Raw genomic sequence first — 17462 nt, forward strand, 5'->3', positions numbered from 1 at the left:
GTCCGCACGGGCAGATGCCGGATGAGGCCCCGCCCCTCCCCCGGCTGGACGGCCTCCAGACTTATAAATTCATTGTCTCTCACTCCACTCTCCTCGAGGTGCAACAGACACGTTTGCTCCTGCTCAACTTAAACTTCGCTTTCAGGATGAGGGAAATCGTCCACCTTCAAGCAGGCCAGTGCGGTAACCAGATTGGCGCAAAGGTAAGAACCGAGAAGGAGGTTTTTTTTTGGTATCCACAGTTTTATGTTTTAAATCGCAGGGTTTCTGTATAGACGTTGGTAAGTAGGCCTGCATGTCTGATACCAAGTATTTATTTCCGATCGTTTAAACTTGAATTATGCAGTCTGGTGGCAATCCACTGCGGTATTAAATTGGGTGTAGATAAATGTACTCGACGTATATCAGGGTTTGGTTAATTCTTCGGCTCGACGAGGACGATTCAACAGATTCCAAGACAATGTCTGAAAAATAAAACCGGCCTCTTCTTCACGGCCCTTCAAGGCGTGCACCGCTACTCTGGCGCCTTTGTCTTGAACTGATCCGACCGATGGACCGACCGTGTCAGTAAGTTCGGATATATTAACGTGGTTATGTGTCCTCTTATGAATTCCTGTTCGATATCGCACTTCGACCGACTATAATTCCGCAGAATAAAGCATAGCGACTTCTTTGAGTGCGTGGGCGCAAAGAGGAAGCGGGAGTTGGGTGGGGCTTGGAGCCTTTTCTCTTTCAAAATGGCCCGTAGCACCACAGCGCGTAATGACATGTGATCTCCAATGTAAAAGCATTTGATAGCATTAACGCCCATTCTTGCAACGGAGCTTCTTAAAATCGAGCCTTTTCTACAGGAATCCGCACTAAATATCCCACGCCCATCCACTAACTTGTATCAACCTTGCAGTCAAAATCAATTGGGCGGTAATTCCGCCCAATTAATCAATTATAAAAAAAACTTGATGTCCGCGTATTTTTTCTATGGACAGTCTACGACCGACTAGAGCTGACACCCAGCACACACCGAGATCAATTTGAACACATGCGTGTTCCAGGCGCACATCGATTTTTAATGTCCTATAGAACAGCCTGGCTTTCTAATCGATCTTTCCCATCCCCCTTAACCATATGAAGGGTGGCAGTGTCTTGAGGGCGATACGAAACAGCTGATGCGCAGTGGGTGATGTCACTGGTCCCTGACATGACTTAATTTGCAATTTCTTGGCAGGGGAGCGGCTACATATATTAATATGGCCCACTGAAGCTAATCCACTAATTATATCAAAGATTAACCAGGACAATGACAAGCCAGTGCAGTAGCTGTTGCGTTAAAAAAAAAAAAAACTTCATTGTCCCCTGGTCTTTGTCCAGTATGGTAATGGAATTACAGTGCATGTATCATGAATCAGGAGAGCTATGGGTTCGGTCTCCCCTGGGTCTACTTGTATGCAGGGATGCGGCATTACATGGTTTGTGATTGACAGACTTGGTGAAGAGTTGCATTGTATTAAATTAGGGTCAGGGTGTGGCATGTCCCCATTCTTTCACTGTGGTTATCATCAGCCCCTTCCTGATGGCTATCTGTCTTGTGTGTCAATGGCCTATGGTCCTTTCTGTCCATCTCCCCGACCGGCCTTCTTACTCTTTTCTACAGATGTCTTGGAGCTTTTGTCTCCATCAGATTGGGGTCACTAGGTTTTTTTTTTTTTTGCTTAATATGTTTTTGATATAAACATTTCCCTATTTGAATCAGATTTACTTAAATCTCTAACGCTGAGCTGTATAAAAAAATCAAGTGCCTGCTTATCCAGATTACAGCAAATCCTCGCTTCCAGCTGCTCTTTGTGGAAAACCAGAGGAAGGCATTGGGGGGGGGGGGGAAGGAGCACACGTACTTGTTAAAATGGCCGCCTTCATTGAAAGTTTGGCCCGCCTTCTCGAAGGAGAAAATCACATTAACAGCCAACATGCAGTCCCAAGACACCCAGACAGTGTTTTTAAAGAGTCTACTGCATGATTATGGAACCAAAGACAATCGGCCTCTTCAGTGTTGCATGACTGCCGGCTACAAATACAAGTCTTTCAGTTGGCCCCGAAGAAGAGGCTGGTTCTCTATAGCTCCTTTGTGCGTCCCTTTGTGTCTGAAAGACGCATTATGATCAGGACTTTTGAACTGCATAATGGAAAACCAGAAATGCACTTTTTAAAGGGTGAATAACTTGGGGGTTTAAAAAAAAACACAGCAGTGATTCTCATTTGAACCGAAATATGTGAACCAACGCTGTAGTTTTCCCCTGGTCATGTCCTGCTGCCAGTGAAACCACAAGGCCTGTGCAGATGCCTTCAGAATTACTAATGGTTATGGAATATTCTCCACGTTTCTTTCCAGTTTTGGGAGGTGATCAGTGATGAGCACGGAATCGACCCCACAGGAAGCTACAATGGGGATAGCGACCTGCAGCTGGACAGAATCAGTGTTTACTACAATGAGGCCTCCGGTAAGTTGCCTGCATTGATCCCAATTGGTCTGTGCGGTTAACATGTGCATAGTTAACTTACGTGTACTTAAGTTTCAAATGTACTACTTTAAATAAACTTACTGCATGAAGTGCTGATTGTGAACACGCCTTGTTCCCCCTCTCATTCCCGCTATCTCTCTAGGAGGTAAATATGTGCCCAGGGCCATCCTTGTGGACTTGGAGCCTGGCACTATGGACTCTGTGAGGTCCGGACCCTTCGGCCAGATCTTCAGGCCCGACAACTTTGTCTTCGGTATGTTTGGATGATTGCGACTTCTTTCCTGCAGTTTGATCGTGACTGTGACCAACCATCATGGAACATTTAGATTAACAATGGAATGACCCGTCTGATAACCTTCCTCCTTCAGGCCAGAGCGGGGCGGGTAACAACTGGGCCAAGGGCCACTACACAGAGGGAGCCGAGCTGGTAGACTCGGTCCTGGATGTGGTGAGGAAGGAGGCGGAGAGCTGCGACTGCCTGCAGGGCTTCCAGCTCACCCACTCCCTCGGTGGAGGAACCGGTTCCGGCATGGGCACACTGCTCATCAGCAAGATCCGCGAGGAGTTCCCCGACCGCATCATGAACACCTTCAGTGTTGTTCCATCGCCAAAGGTAGGTCTGGTGATATCTGGTGGAGCATTAGCCTCGTAGGAGCGAGTAAGGCACTGATGTTCTCCCTGTTGGTCCCCAGGTATCAGACACAGTTGTTGAGCCCTACAACGCCACCCTGTCGGTCCACCAGCTGGTAGAGAACACAGACGAGACGTTCTGTATCGACAACGAAGCCCTCTACGACATCTGCTTCCGCACGCTCAAGCTGACCACGCCCACCTACGGAGACCTGAACCACCTGGTCTCGGCCACCATGAGCGGCGTCACCACGTGCCTCCGCTTCCCCGGCCAGCTCAACGCTGACCTCCGCAAGCTGGCTGTCAACATGGTGCCTTTCCCCCGTCTCCACTTCTTCATGCCGGGCTTCGCCCCCCTCACCAGCAGGGGCAGCCAGCAGTACCGCGCCCTCACCGTGCCTGAGCTCACCCAGCAGGTGTTCGACGCCAAGAACATGATGGCGGCGTGCGACCCCCGCCACGGGCGCTACCTGACGGTGGCCGCCGTGTTCCGCGGACGCATGTCCATGAAGGAGGTGGACGAGCAGATGCTCAACGTGCAGAACAAGAACAGCAGCTACTTCGTGGAATGGATCCCCAACAACGTAAAGACGGCCGTGTGCGACATCCCACCCCGTGGCCTAAAGATGGCCGTAACCTTCATCGGCAACAGCACCGCCATCCAGGAGCTGTTCAAGCGCATCTCCGAGCAGTTCACCGCCATGTTCCGCCGCAAGGCCTTCCTCCATTGGTACACCGGCGAGGGCATGGACGAGATGGAGTTCACGGAGGCGGAGAGCAACATGAACGACCTGGTGTCCGAGTACCAGCAGTACCAGGACGCCACCGCCGACGAGGAGGGCGAGTTCGACGAGGAGGCCGAAGAGGACGGCTGAGCACAGAGAGCAAAGCAGAGGAAGGAGGTGTCAAGTGTCCCGCCATCATAAGTAGAATAAATAATTCAGTGAATTGTTGTTGAAAAGGAAATTGTTATAGCCCATTAGATATCCTTTGCAATTGACTGCAAATACATTTGGCAAAAAAATAATGGTTTCTTTTTTTTCGTGCACTGTAAACCGAGAGCTCTATTTGCCTGTCAAAGAAGGGTACAGTGAAGCATTCCACCACTGAGTATATGGCTCGTGCATCAATGAGGTAGTTAATATGTTGGGGCTAGAAGGATGCCATGTTTAACATTTACATGTCATTGGTATGGCAATGTAGTGAACAGTTACCAGTTCTACCAGTGGAAGTCCTGTCTGATCACCAACCCCTTGCCAAGTCCCCTATTGTATGTGGCAAGCATATATAATTAAGTTTGAAGTACATGATTTATGACATCTCAGAAAGAATCATTGGTAAGTGCAACTTGGGGGTCCTAAAGGCTTAATGTGTAAGTGTTTAATGAGGCCAAAATAAAATACTTTTTAAGTTTAACTTATTACATTTTCCTTGAGTGTATATATTCTTTGACATGCTGAAAATGACCGAAGGCCAAACAACTTACTGTGGTAAGTTGACCCAGAAAAAGTGCTAGCCTCCTTGGCCCTCGTAGTGCAAATCTTATCTTCTCTATTATTTTAAAGAAAAGGTTATGCGTCTGCTCCAGTGTATAAAAGAGGGGCGTGTCCTGCTTCTAGTTGAGCAAGATCAGTCAAGCCAAAAATGGTTGGCATATTTGGGTTTACTGGTTATCTTATTTTTAGAGGTTATCTCTTCTCCAGTGTATAAGAGGGGAGTGGCCTGCTTCTAGTTGAGCAAGATCAGTCATGCCAAAAAAGGCTGGAGGATTTGTTAACTGGTTTCTCCAGTATCTTAGATTGCGTAAGGCTCCCTGTGTCCAGGCAGTTTTTGTTCCGTTTCTCTCAAAATACCTCTGACATGTATCCAAAAGACAACCCGATCACGTACCTTAGAAATATGACGTATTCGTGCAACCGATTTCGGATCTAAGAAAGCTATCCTAAAAGGCTATTTTTAAACAACACGTAGCGACACATCAATGGTACATGTGCTTCACACCTGCATAACTTCCCCCTGCTTCATGTTGTCATCTGGGTATTCAAACACTTATTGAACATTTAAATCACCTTTCCTCTGTTTTTAAATCGAACTCGATCGCTGAGCTGTAACGTACAGCTCGAATGACTGCTATTGAGTCTGAAGATTCAGTCAACACGTATGCTGCAGGCGCAACCCTGAGGGGGCATCAGACTCCATTTCGCGTCACACAATGTTGCTCAGTAGATCATTACACAATCCTGGTATGTAACGGTAATATATTTACATAATCGAGCATTGGGATAAACAGTTTGTGCGATGACAAATTGGTTCCTGACTATGGAACATGGTCTAGATGAATAAACAGCTGATCATCTCAGTATGTGAAGTGCATGTAGCTCCGCATCATTACAGCAGGGAGGGAAACGGGTCTGCCTGGCCTCGTGGCGGGAAGTTAGGTAGACAGACAGCCAATCAGAACGAGTACTGTTGTTCTTGAGCAATAGATAATGAGCAATGTGGTTAATCAAAGTAACCACATTCCTTTGCCTTTTGATGGAGTAATACTAACGGGTATTGATTTTGCGTCACTAGGTCACATGAAATGGGAGCTATTGAAAGAAAATATGAATATTCCACCCAATATTAATATATTATAGAATATGCCCTAAAACGCCCTAGCGACTCGGTTTATCTTTGTTGTATTTTAATTTCTGATGTTACCAATTCTTTCTATAAAAAAAAGGTATTAAATAATGGAGAATGCCTATCACCTGAACGAAACAATTAATATAATATAAAACTGAGTGAAGAAACAGGTCTATATTCTATCACTTCAGACTTGGATTGTCAGTGATCCAATTCTAGCCATGTTTACATGTTATGAGGAGTCGACTTGATAGAGCTCAAATTGATTTACCAAGTGCACACAGCTTTTTTTTTTTTTTTTTTTTTACTGTAATTAAGAGTTGTACATTTGTTCTGCTACCCTTCTGCTCTAGAAAACATACTTTAACTTTGAGCCACAAAGCAAGCACTTGTTTTACAAAGGTAATAGTATGCAACATATTCAGTCAAACTGCACATGCGCAGCAACGCATCCCAGTAGATGTCTAGTCAAAATTATATTATTGTGCAATTCTTTATAACTTTACAACCCTTACCTGATAGTTTAAGGCCCTTAATGCCCTGGGTCACTATAAAGCACCTCAATAAGGTATATATCTATCTAGATCTACTATATCTGTAAGATATACATAACCTTCTATCCACAATTTACATGGCTTATTGTGGCATGTGAAATGCGCATTTTATTCATTCAATTAATACTTAACAGTTTTTTATGAGGATGAGGAACACATCACTTCAAATAAATCAATTGTACTCAAGAACAAATATAACCAAAACTGCTCCCAGGCATGAAATCAGACTTTATTGTCCATTAACCATGCATTTTTCTTATGGGAATTTGAGTGTAGTTATAAAATCTAGCATACAAGACGTTAACAAAACTCTTGCTAAATCACAACATTGGCAACTTAACATCAACACAGACAGAGACATCCATACAGGTCATTTGCTGTAAAAGGGTGTTAAGTCTTGAAAAGGTAGAGGTTTCAGAATAGATTTGGCTTTGATCTACAGCCATGGTCATGCTGTGTCTGCTTCCCAGACAAACATTGATTCAAAGGGTTAATATAAGATGTAACGCTGAACGACAAAGCTAGGATGGAGGTTGGGAGGAGTGGTTTTAATTCAACCTGTTCAGGCACTTGGAGAAATGCATAGGCTTGGAAACTTTGGAATTGGTATACAAAAATGAAAAGACTATAATCGTCTATGATATCAAACTGTCAGTAAACACAATAACCTTCTCTAGATATATCCTTGATCCATTATCCACATACTACTAATATTTCCTTCCTAGGTATAGTGATACATTTAACAGTTTAAACTTAGAAATAAAGGGATAGATAGATTGCATTGTTTTACTGCGTCAAATCTATAGCGGGTTAGATCAAATAGTTCCTTCTTAACATGCGTTCACCAACCATTTCCTTTACCTACCACTAGGGATGTCCTCGCTGAAAGCAAGTAAACCTACGCTGGTTTTCGGCACAAACACATTCTTTCCCTTCAAACTTGAACGTAAATAAACCCTCCGTTTCAATTATGGCTTGTATGAGTTTTGGATCTGTAGTTAATAAGCAAGGCACTACACACTCCAACGTGTAATAAATTGAGACTTAGCACGTCCCAACCCTAGTGGGTAATATAGACTAATGGATTCAATAAAATTTAACAGTAGAGAAAAAAAAAACGTGTTAAATATATGTATATATATAGATGTATGATGCGTGACCAGCTATGCCTAAATTAAGGCAAATCCGGTCAGTTTAAGTTTGAGTAACAATATAAACCTGATAAAACGTGCACTAACACTAAACAAAATTAAAATGGCCCCATCTTCTGTACGCAACCCTGATTTCTGTGAAACAAAGTGTCATAACAAAGTAGAAAAATAGAGTGGAGAAGTAAAAATGTCATTTAAATACGAATGTTTCCCACAGCAGAGTGTACTCCATCTGATCCGAGTCCATCGGCAGCAGAGGACGTTACCATAGCGACCACGGACCAGTGCAGGGTATGAATGCAGCTGAACTCGAATGGAATATACTTCATGATGGGGAAAAAAAACAAACAATGAAACAAACAAAAACAAACAAAAAACAATAAAAACTAATTCCCATGCTTGTTATACACTACGGAGGCACCGAGGGTGCTCGCGGAGAAGAGAGACGGACACATGCAGACAGAGCGTCCACGTAACAGCGTTGGTCGGCACTGAGGGACTCCCAGGGCTCCCGCGCTCCTAGCGCTTACGGATGGGCCCTCCAGTGACCTGGGGAGGAGACCAGCAGTGAGCACGCATGGAACACTGCATTACATGACATCTCCATTGTAAATATCGTGTCCGGTTTAAGACTTCATATAAAGCATGTTATCGTTTTCCCCATCATTCAGTCTTATGTAAGCACTCTCATACAATGAAGAAAAAATACAAACATGAAAACGGACAAAACAAAACTCCAATGTCCATGTCTCTAGATCAATAATAACCCCCACACACACACCTACCTGTGAAATGTTGACGCCAGTGAGGTTCTCAACGGTGGAGGGCAGGCGGGTCATGATGTCGAGCACCTCTCCCGTCAGCTTGGCCGCGCCCACCTCTCCGTTGCCGCTGGAGATCATGGTGATCTTATGGGCGGCGGCCAGCGGCCTGGCGATCTCCTCTGCCATCTAAGGGGAGGAGAGACGGGTCGTGAAGCCCTCCACAGCCGATGCAATGCCACACGTTACCCGCAATAATAAGCACGCTCAACCCGTTTTATGAGGATGATTAGGTTACAATTTCTGGTGCAAACCGATTTTAAATCAAATATTTCAATAAAAAGTCAGTCCAAGACACAGACTTCCTCCACACAACACCTATGTGAATGTGCAGTGTGGCCTTTTAAGACGCCATTTCATAAAACTAGTTTTAACCAATTCAACCATTTCAGAAATGAAATGTCTTGGTCACTACAGCCCTATTTAGAACGTTACATGGTGGCACATCGCCATGATTAGGCTGCATTGTTTGGGGTGAAACTAATTATTATTTTTCACTGGCACCGATGCAACCCAGGTAAAGATTTATTCGTATCAACATGATAAATGGTTGCAGTACTGAGCCCTGCAATTCATCCTTTGAAACTACCATGCCAATCACACAGAAATCCTTAGATATAGACATCACACTATTAAAAATACTTTTAAGGATTCAGTTATTTGAGCAGCAGCTCTTCAATACAAAGCACCTGAAATAAAGTTAAAATCAAGAGTGTCTTTGGTCGTTTTTACAACTTTCCGCCACACGTGATTTGCATATGAAATGATGTATTTTATATTTATCTTCTGTTACTGCAGCCTAGGTGCCGCCTATATACAGGTTGGTTTTTTCAAGCCCTAGCTGCCCTTGTTGTTGTCAAGTCTGTCTAATGAATGATGTGGTCTATATTAGGGTAATTACTGTATCTAAATGTCTGTCTGGTATATAAACGGCTGAGTCTTGTGAATGTCAGAGGTCTGAGAAGTGGACGGACCAAGGGCAGCTTCTCCAGCAGCATGTCCACCATGGCCCCCTCCTTGTACTGGGTGAAGGCCTCCGCCTTCTTGGTCATCTGCTCAGCCTCCGCCCGACCCTTGGCCTCCAGGGCAAACGCCTCCGCCTCGCCCTTCATCTGGACAGCCGCAGACACACGGGAGTGCACATTAGGACTAATTACATAGCCTGGGTGAGTGTGAGTGGCGCCCACAGACACAGGTAGCAGGAGGGCTTTGAGTGAGGAAGTGAGAGAAGAAAACCTGTGTGATTCTCAAGCTTGGAAATGTTCACCAAAAGCTACCGCACAACAGGAAGAACAAGTCAAAGACGCTGTAAAATGTTGATAAAACTGGGTCAAATTAGCAGGCAGGGGGCCTTGAGAGTCAAAGGCTTTATTGATTTGACTAAATCGGCATAGACTAAATGCATGCAGGAGGCCATCTTGTAGATGGTGGAACCACATGACTGGTTCTTAACAGAAAACAGTGGAGAGAAGTGGGGGATGGGTAGTATAAGGGAAGGGCAAGGAGCAGGGATTGAGTGGAGGAAGACAGGAAGAGAGGGAAAAATTATACAGCACTCACCCTGATGGATTCAGCCTCAGCCTCGGCCTCCATGATCAGCTGCAGACTGGGAGGAGAGAGGCGGGGGTGAGCTTCTATAACGCCCATCACTTATACTTATATCAGCCTGCTCCTACGACACTGCCCAGAGGGTTCTGTTCCTCCGGAGGCTAGCGAAAATCTCCTGACTCTTCCACCCTAGTGTTCGCTCATCACTTCTGTAACCACTCTCCATAGAAGAGCTGTGTTTGGGTCAACACGTAAACGCACGCTGTCCTTCCTAAGGAGTCTGAGTAACCCGACTGAAGCCCAGGTGGCTGTGAACCCTGAGGCCGCTCACCGGTTGGCCTCGGCCAGCTTCTCCAGGCGGTATCTCTCGGCGTCGGCGGGCTTCTTGACGGTGGCCTCCAGCTCCATCTCGCGGCGGGTGATCTCCTGCTCCTGCAGCAGGATCTGCTGCGAGCGCTCCACCACCTTCACCTGCATCTTCTCCTCCTCGATGCGCTGCTTGGTCTTGGCCACCTGTGGTGGCATGGTGGGGGGGGGGGGGGCAGGCACCGGGTCAGTCTCAGAAGACATACCGTTTTTCCTGCCCACTTTAGGCGCTACTTTTGGTCTAGGACCTTCACTGCGCGATAATAAATTAATTCTAAGACTCTAAAAAGAGGTTATTAAAATAAATTGCCAAAAGAGTGTTATAATTAACATTTCTATGGGTTTATTGTTATTCTTAAATACAGTATCCCCCCATCTCAGTCTTAAAACAGAATTGTTTGGTGTGTTTCTTGAAGTGTTTGACCCTTAATAACCCGTGACCCACTTTATCCCCAGCCCCGGACGCACGTACCTGAAGCTGATAAGCCATCTCTGACTCAGCCTTCTTGGTGTTGACCTCCACATCGTAAGCGGCCTTCTTCAGCTCATAGTCTCTCTGGGCCTTGGCCATCTCTATCTCGTTCTTGTACTGGGCAGACACCTTCTCCTGCATGGCATGGGCCTCCTGCACATGGAGAGACACGGGGGGGCAGTGGAATAAGGAACTAAGGCAATACCTTATTTCTGCTGTTGAATCAATTGTAAATATCCCAAATTGTCATTCCATACGCATACAAAATGTGAAGTTGAAGAGCAGAAACAAGTGAACCAAATATTGAAAGGGGATAAAACATTTTACCCTGATGACAGCATCGCGTTTGTACTGAGCCTCTCCGATCCTGGCATCCTTCTGCACCTGCGCTGTCCTGGCTTTACCCAGGGAGTGGAGGTAGTCCTGGGAGGGGAGACAAAGCACGGCGTCAGTGGTAGACCAACGGCCACACACCAGGAAGGATGGCTTCTAGGGGCCTATCCACAGACAGACATACTCAGTCCAACCCACCCATTTCCTGAGGTTATGAAGCATTTATAAATGTCCAAGACAGAGATAGTGTGGCTACCGGATAACAACAAAGCACTGGGATTTAAAATGAATTGCTCCTCAGAACCTTCACTATGTGACTCCAGTCGTACCTGGTCGTCGTGGACGTCTTTGAGCGTGTAGCTGACCACCCCGATGCCCATGTTGACCAGGTCGGAGGAGGCCACCTTGAACACCTGCTCGGAGAACTTCTTCCGGTCTTGGTAGATCTCCTACACCAGGGACAACACATCAGAGCATCAGGCAGTGATACCCGACAGTGATCATGTAACAGTGACAGCTGGGTGTCCTTCAGAGTGAACCCCACTCCCTTCAGGACGCTGGAGGGGAGGCGTTTGTGTTGTGATGATTTGATTTATCGTTTGTGTTTGTTTTGTTTCCAGCCGCGAGCAGAGCACCCACCTCAACCGTCAGGTGGGCGATGATGGCCCTCTGGTGCCCCTCCAGCGTCTCCAGGGCGATGTTGGCGATCTCACCTTCAGACTTGCCCATGAACATCTGGCAGGCCGTGGCCAGCATCTCCTTGTTCTGACCTTGGATCTTCACCTGACAGTGGAGAAAAATCATGTGATTAGTGATTATTATTGATTAAAGGTATTTACAAAATATGACATAAGAGCTTGAGAGAGAAGCCGTAGGATTGGGTTGTACATTCTAATACAGTTAATATAAAACAAGATTTCGATTGCAGACCCAAAATGGAATCCAAAATTGAACTTGACATGAATTTAAAAAAATATATGTTGTGTACCTGATAGAGATGCGCGGATGGGCTATTATTTCAACCGCAACCGCATCACAAACGCATCATCCATCCGCACCAACTTTTTTTGACCCATTTTTAAGACCGCATCCGCCCGCCATCTGCCGGTTGCTTTTATACGGCGATGCAAGGCGCTGCTGACGCGAGGCTAGAAAGCTCTTGCATGTTCTTGAAAGGAGACTGATCCAATGAAGCAAAGATATTGCACGGCTAAAGTCCCTAGTAGGATAGCCTATTGCCTGCGCTGCCATCTCCGAAGCGTTGATCAATAGTCCACCCCCAAAGACGTTGACGTCGCTTAGCAACCGAAGACGCTGGAGTTGACAAGTTACCACAAAAAAAATGATCCACATTCCTTGACAGCGATCTGCTTATCAAATATAATTCACAGCCGGAAGATGTTACATATAAAAATAAAAAGAAGAAATATTTTTAATTTTTGAATTTTGAAACCGCCCGATCTGCGGTTTAGCCGCGGAGTCCGCGGCTAAACTGCCAACCGCGCATCTCTAGTACCTGAGCGATGCCAGTGACAGAGATGGGGACACCATGGCGAGTGTAGACCTTGTCACTCTTCACATTCAGGGTCAGGGTGTTCAGGGTGATCCTAAGGAGATGGAAAGGAAGACAACAGTGTTATTCACAAGGAACATTGAAAGCAGCAAAAACCTTTCAACTGCGTTGAGGTATGTATTAATCGCTTAACAGTAAGATATGGAATCGCCTCATTCTGTTTCTTATCCCTCTCCCTGCCAGAGCCCCGTCACTGACCCCCACCATTGACTAGTCAAATAGTTAATATGATGACTCCGTCATCCTGCCCTCACAACCGTCCCTGCAAGATCCCTGTCTCTGACCCCCACTTCTAGTTTATCAGACAGTAAATATGATTCCGCTTCATCCTGTTTTATTTTCACCTACCTGCCAAACAACCGTCTCTATCCCCCCCCACTACTCTTGAGGAGCTGATCAAACCATTTATGTGGATTCACCATCATTCTTTGCTCATCCTCCTCCCTGCCGGACCTCTGTCTCTAACCCCCTAATGCTCATAAAGTAATTGATTAATGGAGCCACTGAGGTTGGTATTAACACCCTATAGCCTTTTTTTTTGTCTTACAGTCCAACAAGAGTTCCCCCTCAGACCAACAGGTCTGGGGACCCATTTTACCTAGGTATCACAACCCGTCAATGGTTCAACCTTGAGAGTGTGTAGGCGGTATGTGATTGGCTTTTTGATTAACAGAAACCCAAAGGGAATCAAAGGTAATGATTTGAGTTAGGGATCGACCGATTATCGGCCGGGCCGATATTCTGCATTTTGACGCATATTGGCATCTGCCTTTTTTTTATTCGACAGCCGACAAGAGATCAATTTATAACTGGGTTATTTTGGCTCTGATGCAGCCGCGCCCCTCTGTCTGCTGTCACTACACTGTCTCCAGCATTGTCCCACCCACAGAACCATCTGATTGGTTACACGCTCTGGTTACACGCAGAGCCACGACGGGTAACAGCCAATCAGCAGTGAAAGCTGTGCAACATCCCAGTCCTCACAACTCACAACTACTAGTAACACTACTGTGAACCCATTAACGTTATATAAACATAAGCGGCAGCTCTGCTCGCAGTCCGGCATCCAGGCATGCCTGTTAATCACTCGAAACAAGGTTGCTGATAATATCGATATGGAAATAATCTGTGATAGTAGAAGTCTGTGTGTGAGTGAGTAAAAACATAATAAACTCAATTCAGTCCAGTTTTGTTGCAGGGAAGCACGTTAAGCGGTGGTTATGCTTCTACAACTGCGTAATGCGCTATCCAACTGCGTAACCACGGAGCCCCTCGAGCCCTTAGGCTTTAAGGTGAAGGCTGAATAGCTTTTAGCGTAGCGTTAGCCCAGCGCTCCGCTTTCTCCTTCTCTGGCTCAGGACGCTCAGCAGACTGTAGCGAAACTACAACTCACGACTACTAACGTTACTGTGAGGCCCAATACGTTAGCAGCAGCTGTCTGTTCCTATGATAAACACTGATTATTTAAGTGAAGATGCTGTAGGCTATTTAGTGTTTTTTAACGGTTGAATCACTTAAAACAAGGTTGCTGATAATATTGATAGGGAAATAGTCAGTGATAAAAGTAAGAAGTGTGTGAGAGAGAGAGAGAGAGAGAGAGAGAGAGAGAGAGAGAGAGAGTAAAATTCAGTTAGTTTTATTGCAGGGAAGCACGATGAGGGGATGGCTAGAGAACAGTGTGTGTGTGTGTGTGTGTGTGTGTGTGTGTGTGTGTGTGTGTGTGTGTGTGTGTGTGTGTGTGTGTGTGTGTGTGTGTGTGTGTGTGTGTGTGTGTGTGTGTAAGCCACATGAGAAGCTGCGGAAACTGACGGCAAAGCAACCGTCTGTCTGAGAGAGAACTGTTGGGCAATAATGGCTGTTTAACTAGGGAACTATTTATTTATTTAAATTTTGCCTCTCCTTTTCTCCTTGGTTTGCAAACTACTAGAACTACCATCAGTCCACAGTACCAAAGCGAGCCAAAACATAAATAGCAAACAAAGGGGGAATTAGGGAAATGCTTTACTACCTCTGGATCTGCTGAATGCAGGGGAGGACAAACACTCGGCCTCCGGCAATCATTAAAGGTGGAGAACGACCAAAGCCTGGACAGAGTTAAGAAAAACAGAGGAAATCAAATCACCAACAATGCAAAACAAATGCTAGTAAAGACACATTAGTGAATTTAAGAATAATAGAACAACTCAAAACTAAACATAGTTTTCAAACAAATTCATCATTAATAGGATCACTTTGGGATTTTTAGACCCGGACCCTAGTTCCATAATTTTATCTGTTTGCCCTCTCAAAGGGCTTGTTTTGGACTCTGACCGGCTCAGAGTGTCCCTACAGAGAAATACATCTAGAGGGTTTACCTTTTGCTTGATGCGGTCTGTTATTGTCCTAATCAAGTCTCTCTCATGGAGCTGAAATATCCCTATTGTCAAAACAATCTAAACTCTCGTCAACCCAAATGTTTTAGACAACACTGAGCTATGCTTTCTGTAGACAAACACAACAAACTCTTGCCAGCGTTCCTTTTTCCCACTCACATTACCAAAGTAGTCGTTTTGCAAAAACTCAACACTGGCGAGCGAGTATTCACCTTGAGCTAGGCTTGGTTAGACACAATGATCAGCAGACCGGATTAAGCAAAGCTAAATAACAGAGTGGAACTTTTCAATAGAGATCCTTTCCATAATGGGTAGGGTTATCAATCTGTTCCAACCAGTTGCGAAAAACAACCAGTTCAGAGGACGTGCATTTACGAGGCACTATTGCCCCATAGGGCACATCAGATTCCTTTTCTAGCGGCTGCATTGGCTGAACTGCCCAATATTGAGCTGAAACTCAAATTGAGCAAATTTCAGAAATGTTTGTCTGCAATAGTCACTTAGACCAAAATTATAGAAAACATCGGCCAGGTTAAGAATCCCTATCCTTTAAATGTGTGATATTTTACCACCAGGTGTGAGTAGGATTAGCTGTAACAAACCATTTCAAAACCTGCCTGTTCCTGTGTTTTAGTGACATCACAAGTGGGAGTTTCCAACTAGATGTATGATGGATGGATAAGCAATATTTGCTACAGGCCACTGGGTAGGCTGGTAGCCTGATCTATCCAGCATATATCTAGTCGCACACGCCCACTTGTGATTTCACAATAACACAGGAAAATACCAATTTTCAAACGGCTTGTAATGGATTATCACACTCACACCTGGTGGCATAATATCACCCTTTTAAACACGAGCCGAAAAGTATGTAATGGGCCAGTCCATGTTGGAATGACCAGCGTCAGTAATTCTAATGTCGCACTATAAACAAACCGCAGCCGCTCAGTATCAGTGCAAGACTCGTGACACAGAAAGTGACGATTGTTTTTTTTTTTTACGAAATGTCACGCGGATAATTGTTGGTTAAGTTACTTAATCCGACCTAAACTGTCTTTGATTGTTCATATCACATGACAACCCTTTTGACACAGTACAGTCCAATTCTTTATTAAAATAACTCATGTCTTACCGGAGACCACCATGGCTTCATTTGGACCACAGGTGTAGAACATCTTGAAGGTCGTCTAGGGTTAAAATAAAGAAACATTAATGTTCCCAAAAATAGGCCTGTAGTAAAAAAAAAAAAAAAAAAATATATATATATATATATATATATATATAAAATAACAATTATACAATATGATGTGTATCGTGTGATTGCAAACGTTGATGAAAAACATTAATATATTTATTATTGAGTACTAAACTCTACAATTATACAATTATAAATTGTAACGTTATTTCATGATCAGCATCATGTTTAAATAAAGATAGACACAGAGTGTAGGAGGACAGAGGCCTTCTCTCCATGACCTCAAACTAAACACCAAGACATCTGGACATGTTTATATATTAATGAAGCGGTCAGGGGAGGGGGACATATGCGTTTGTCAATCATCCGACTCGACATGGATTAGCTGGCGAGCCAATGTTCATCTCGGCCTACATATCCTTCAACCAGCATCAACACACACCTCGACCTAACGCTAGAAAGCTCGGTTTACTAACCCAACACACATCAGGCTGACTAACAACGTCGAGATCCTATATGTCCTAACTAACATTTTCAACGATATACTACGAGAAGTACTAATAGATGCAGTTAAACGTTACAATACTATTGACTCAATCGGCAACAAGCTAAATGGCTAACTAAGCTACACTTAATGGGACCAGTAACAAAAAAACACACCCAGTTTTACTGCTGTTTCTGCCGCTACCATTTAAACCAAGCAAACTCAGCATTTTGCAAAACTTACCTCAGTTGTATGTCTGAATAAAAGAAGGTGTGCGTAAATGCAATCGCCTTTGATTGTTATCGAACCAAAGATAAATTAACAGCGATCCACGCTTCACGAATCACTGGAATGGCAACAATGCGACGCTACGGACTGTGCCGACATCCGCCTCAAACAGCGGCGCCTCTGTCTTCATCTGGTGGTGGGTATCGGTACTGCACCAGCACAGCTTGTGTTGTATTTTGAATATTTTCCTGCTGTCGATCTTCCTTTCTCTCTTGTATTATTTTTTCAATTGATTAAATAAAACTATAGGCCGACAAGAGCTGGTCTGTTCATATAAAATGATAAAACACTCAATACAGGCTAAGGACATTTCACCATCTTCATGGCCAACAACCATATTGTTTCTTATTAATTAATTCACAAGTTATATCCACATCACAACTCAAATTTACAATAAAATGAATAATAAATGGTTATTGGTGTTCTGGTCAACTAACGTCACACAAAACATTCGTTTTTGAAATTGTATGTAGCTCTCCCATTCCAACTTTTTAGGTAACACTGCAACGCCATTGGCCTATATGTTTTACA

The 17462-nt window shown here is 44.5% G+C and overlaps 2 protein-coding genes across 2 annotated transcripts; one reads left to right on the plus strand and one right to left on the minus strand.

Moving 5' to 3' along the window:
• The first annotated feature begins 68 nt into the window (after nt 1-68).
• Nucleotides 69-4562, plus strand: tubb5 (tubulin, beta 5). Its single transcript, XM_079747687.1, has 5 exons — nt 69-203; nt 2387-2495; nt 2659-2769; nt 2885-3129; nt 3209-4562. The coding sequence occupies exons 1-5, from the start codon at nt 147-149 to the stop codon at nt 4019-4021; spliced, it is 1335 nt and encodes a 444-aa protein (XP_079603813.1). The 5' UTR covers nt 69-146; the 3' UTR covers nt 4022-4562.
• Nucleotides 4563-6449: 1887 nt separating this feature from the next.
• On the minus strand, nt 6450-17029 carry flot1b (flotillin 1b). Its single transcript, XM_079750580.1, has 13 exons — nt 16887-17029; nt 16097-16151; nt 14601-14676; nt 12536-12626; nt 11659-11802; nt 11349-11468; nt 11014-11109; nt 10687-10839; nt 10180-10361; nt 9861-9906; nt 9275-9412; nt 8265-8429; nt 6450-8028 (listed from the first exon to the last, which is right to left on the minus strand). The coding sequence occupies exons 2-13, from the start codon at nt 16137-16139 to the stop codon at nt 7999-8001; spliced, it is 1284 nt and encodes a 427-aa protein (XP_079606706.1). The 5' UTR covers nt 16140-16151; nt 16887-17029; the 3' UTR covers nt 6450-7998.
• Nucleotides 17030-17462: the final 433 nt, after the last annotated feature.

The sequence above is a fragment of the Pollachius pollachius genome (genome assembly GCF_949987615.1).
Source record: "Pollachius pollachius genome assembly, chromosome: 1".
NCBI lineage: Eukaryota > Metazoa > Chordata > Actinopteri > Gadiformes > Gadidae > Pollachius > Pollachius pollachius.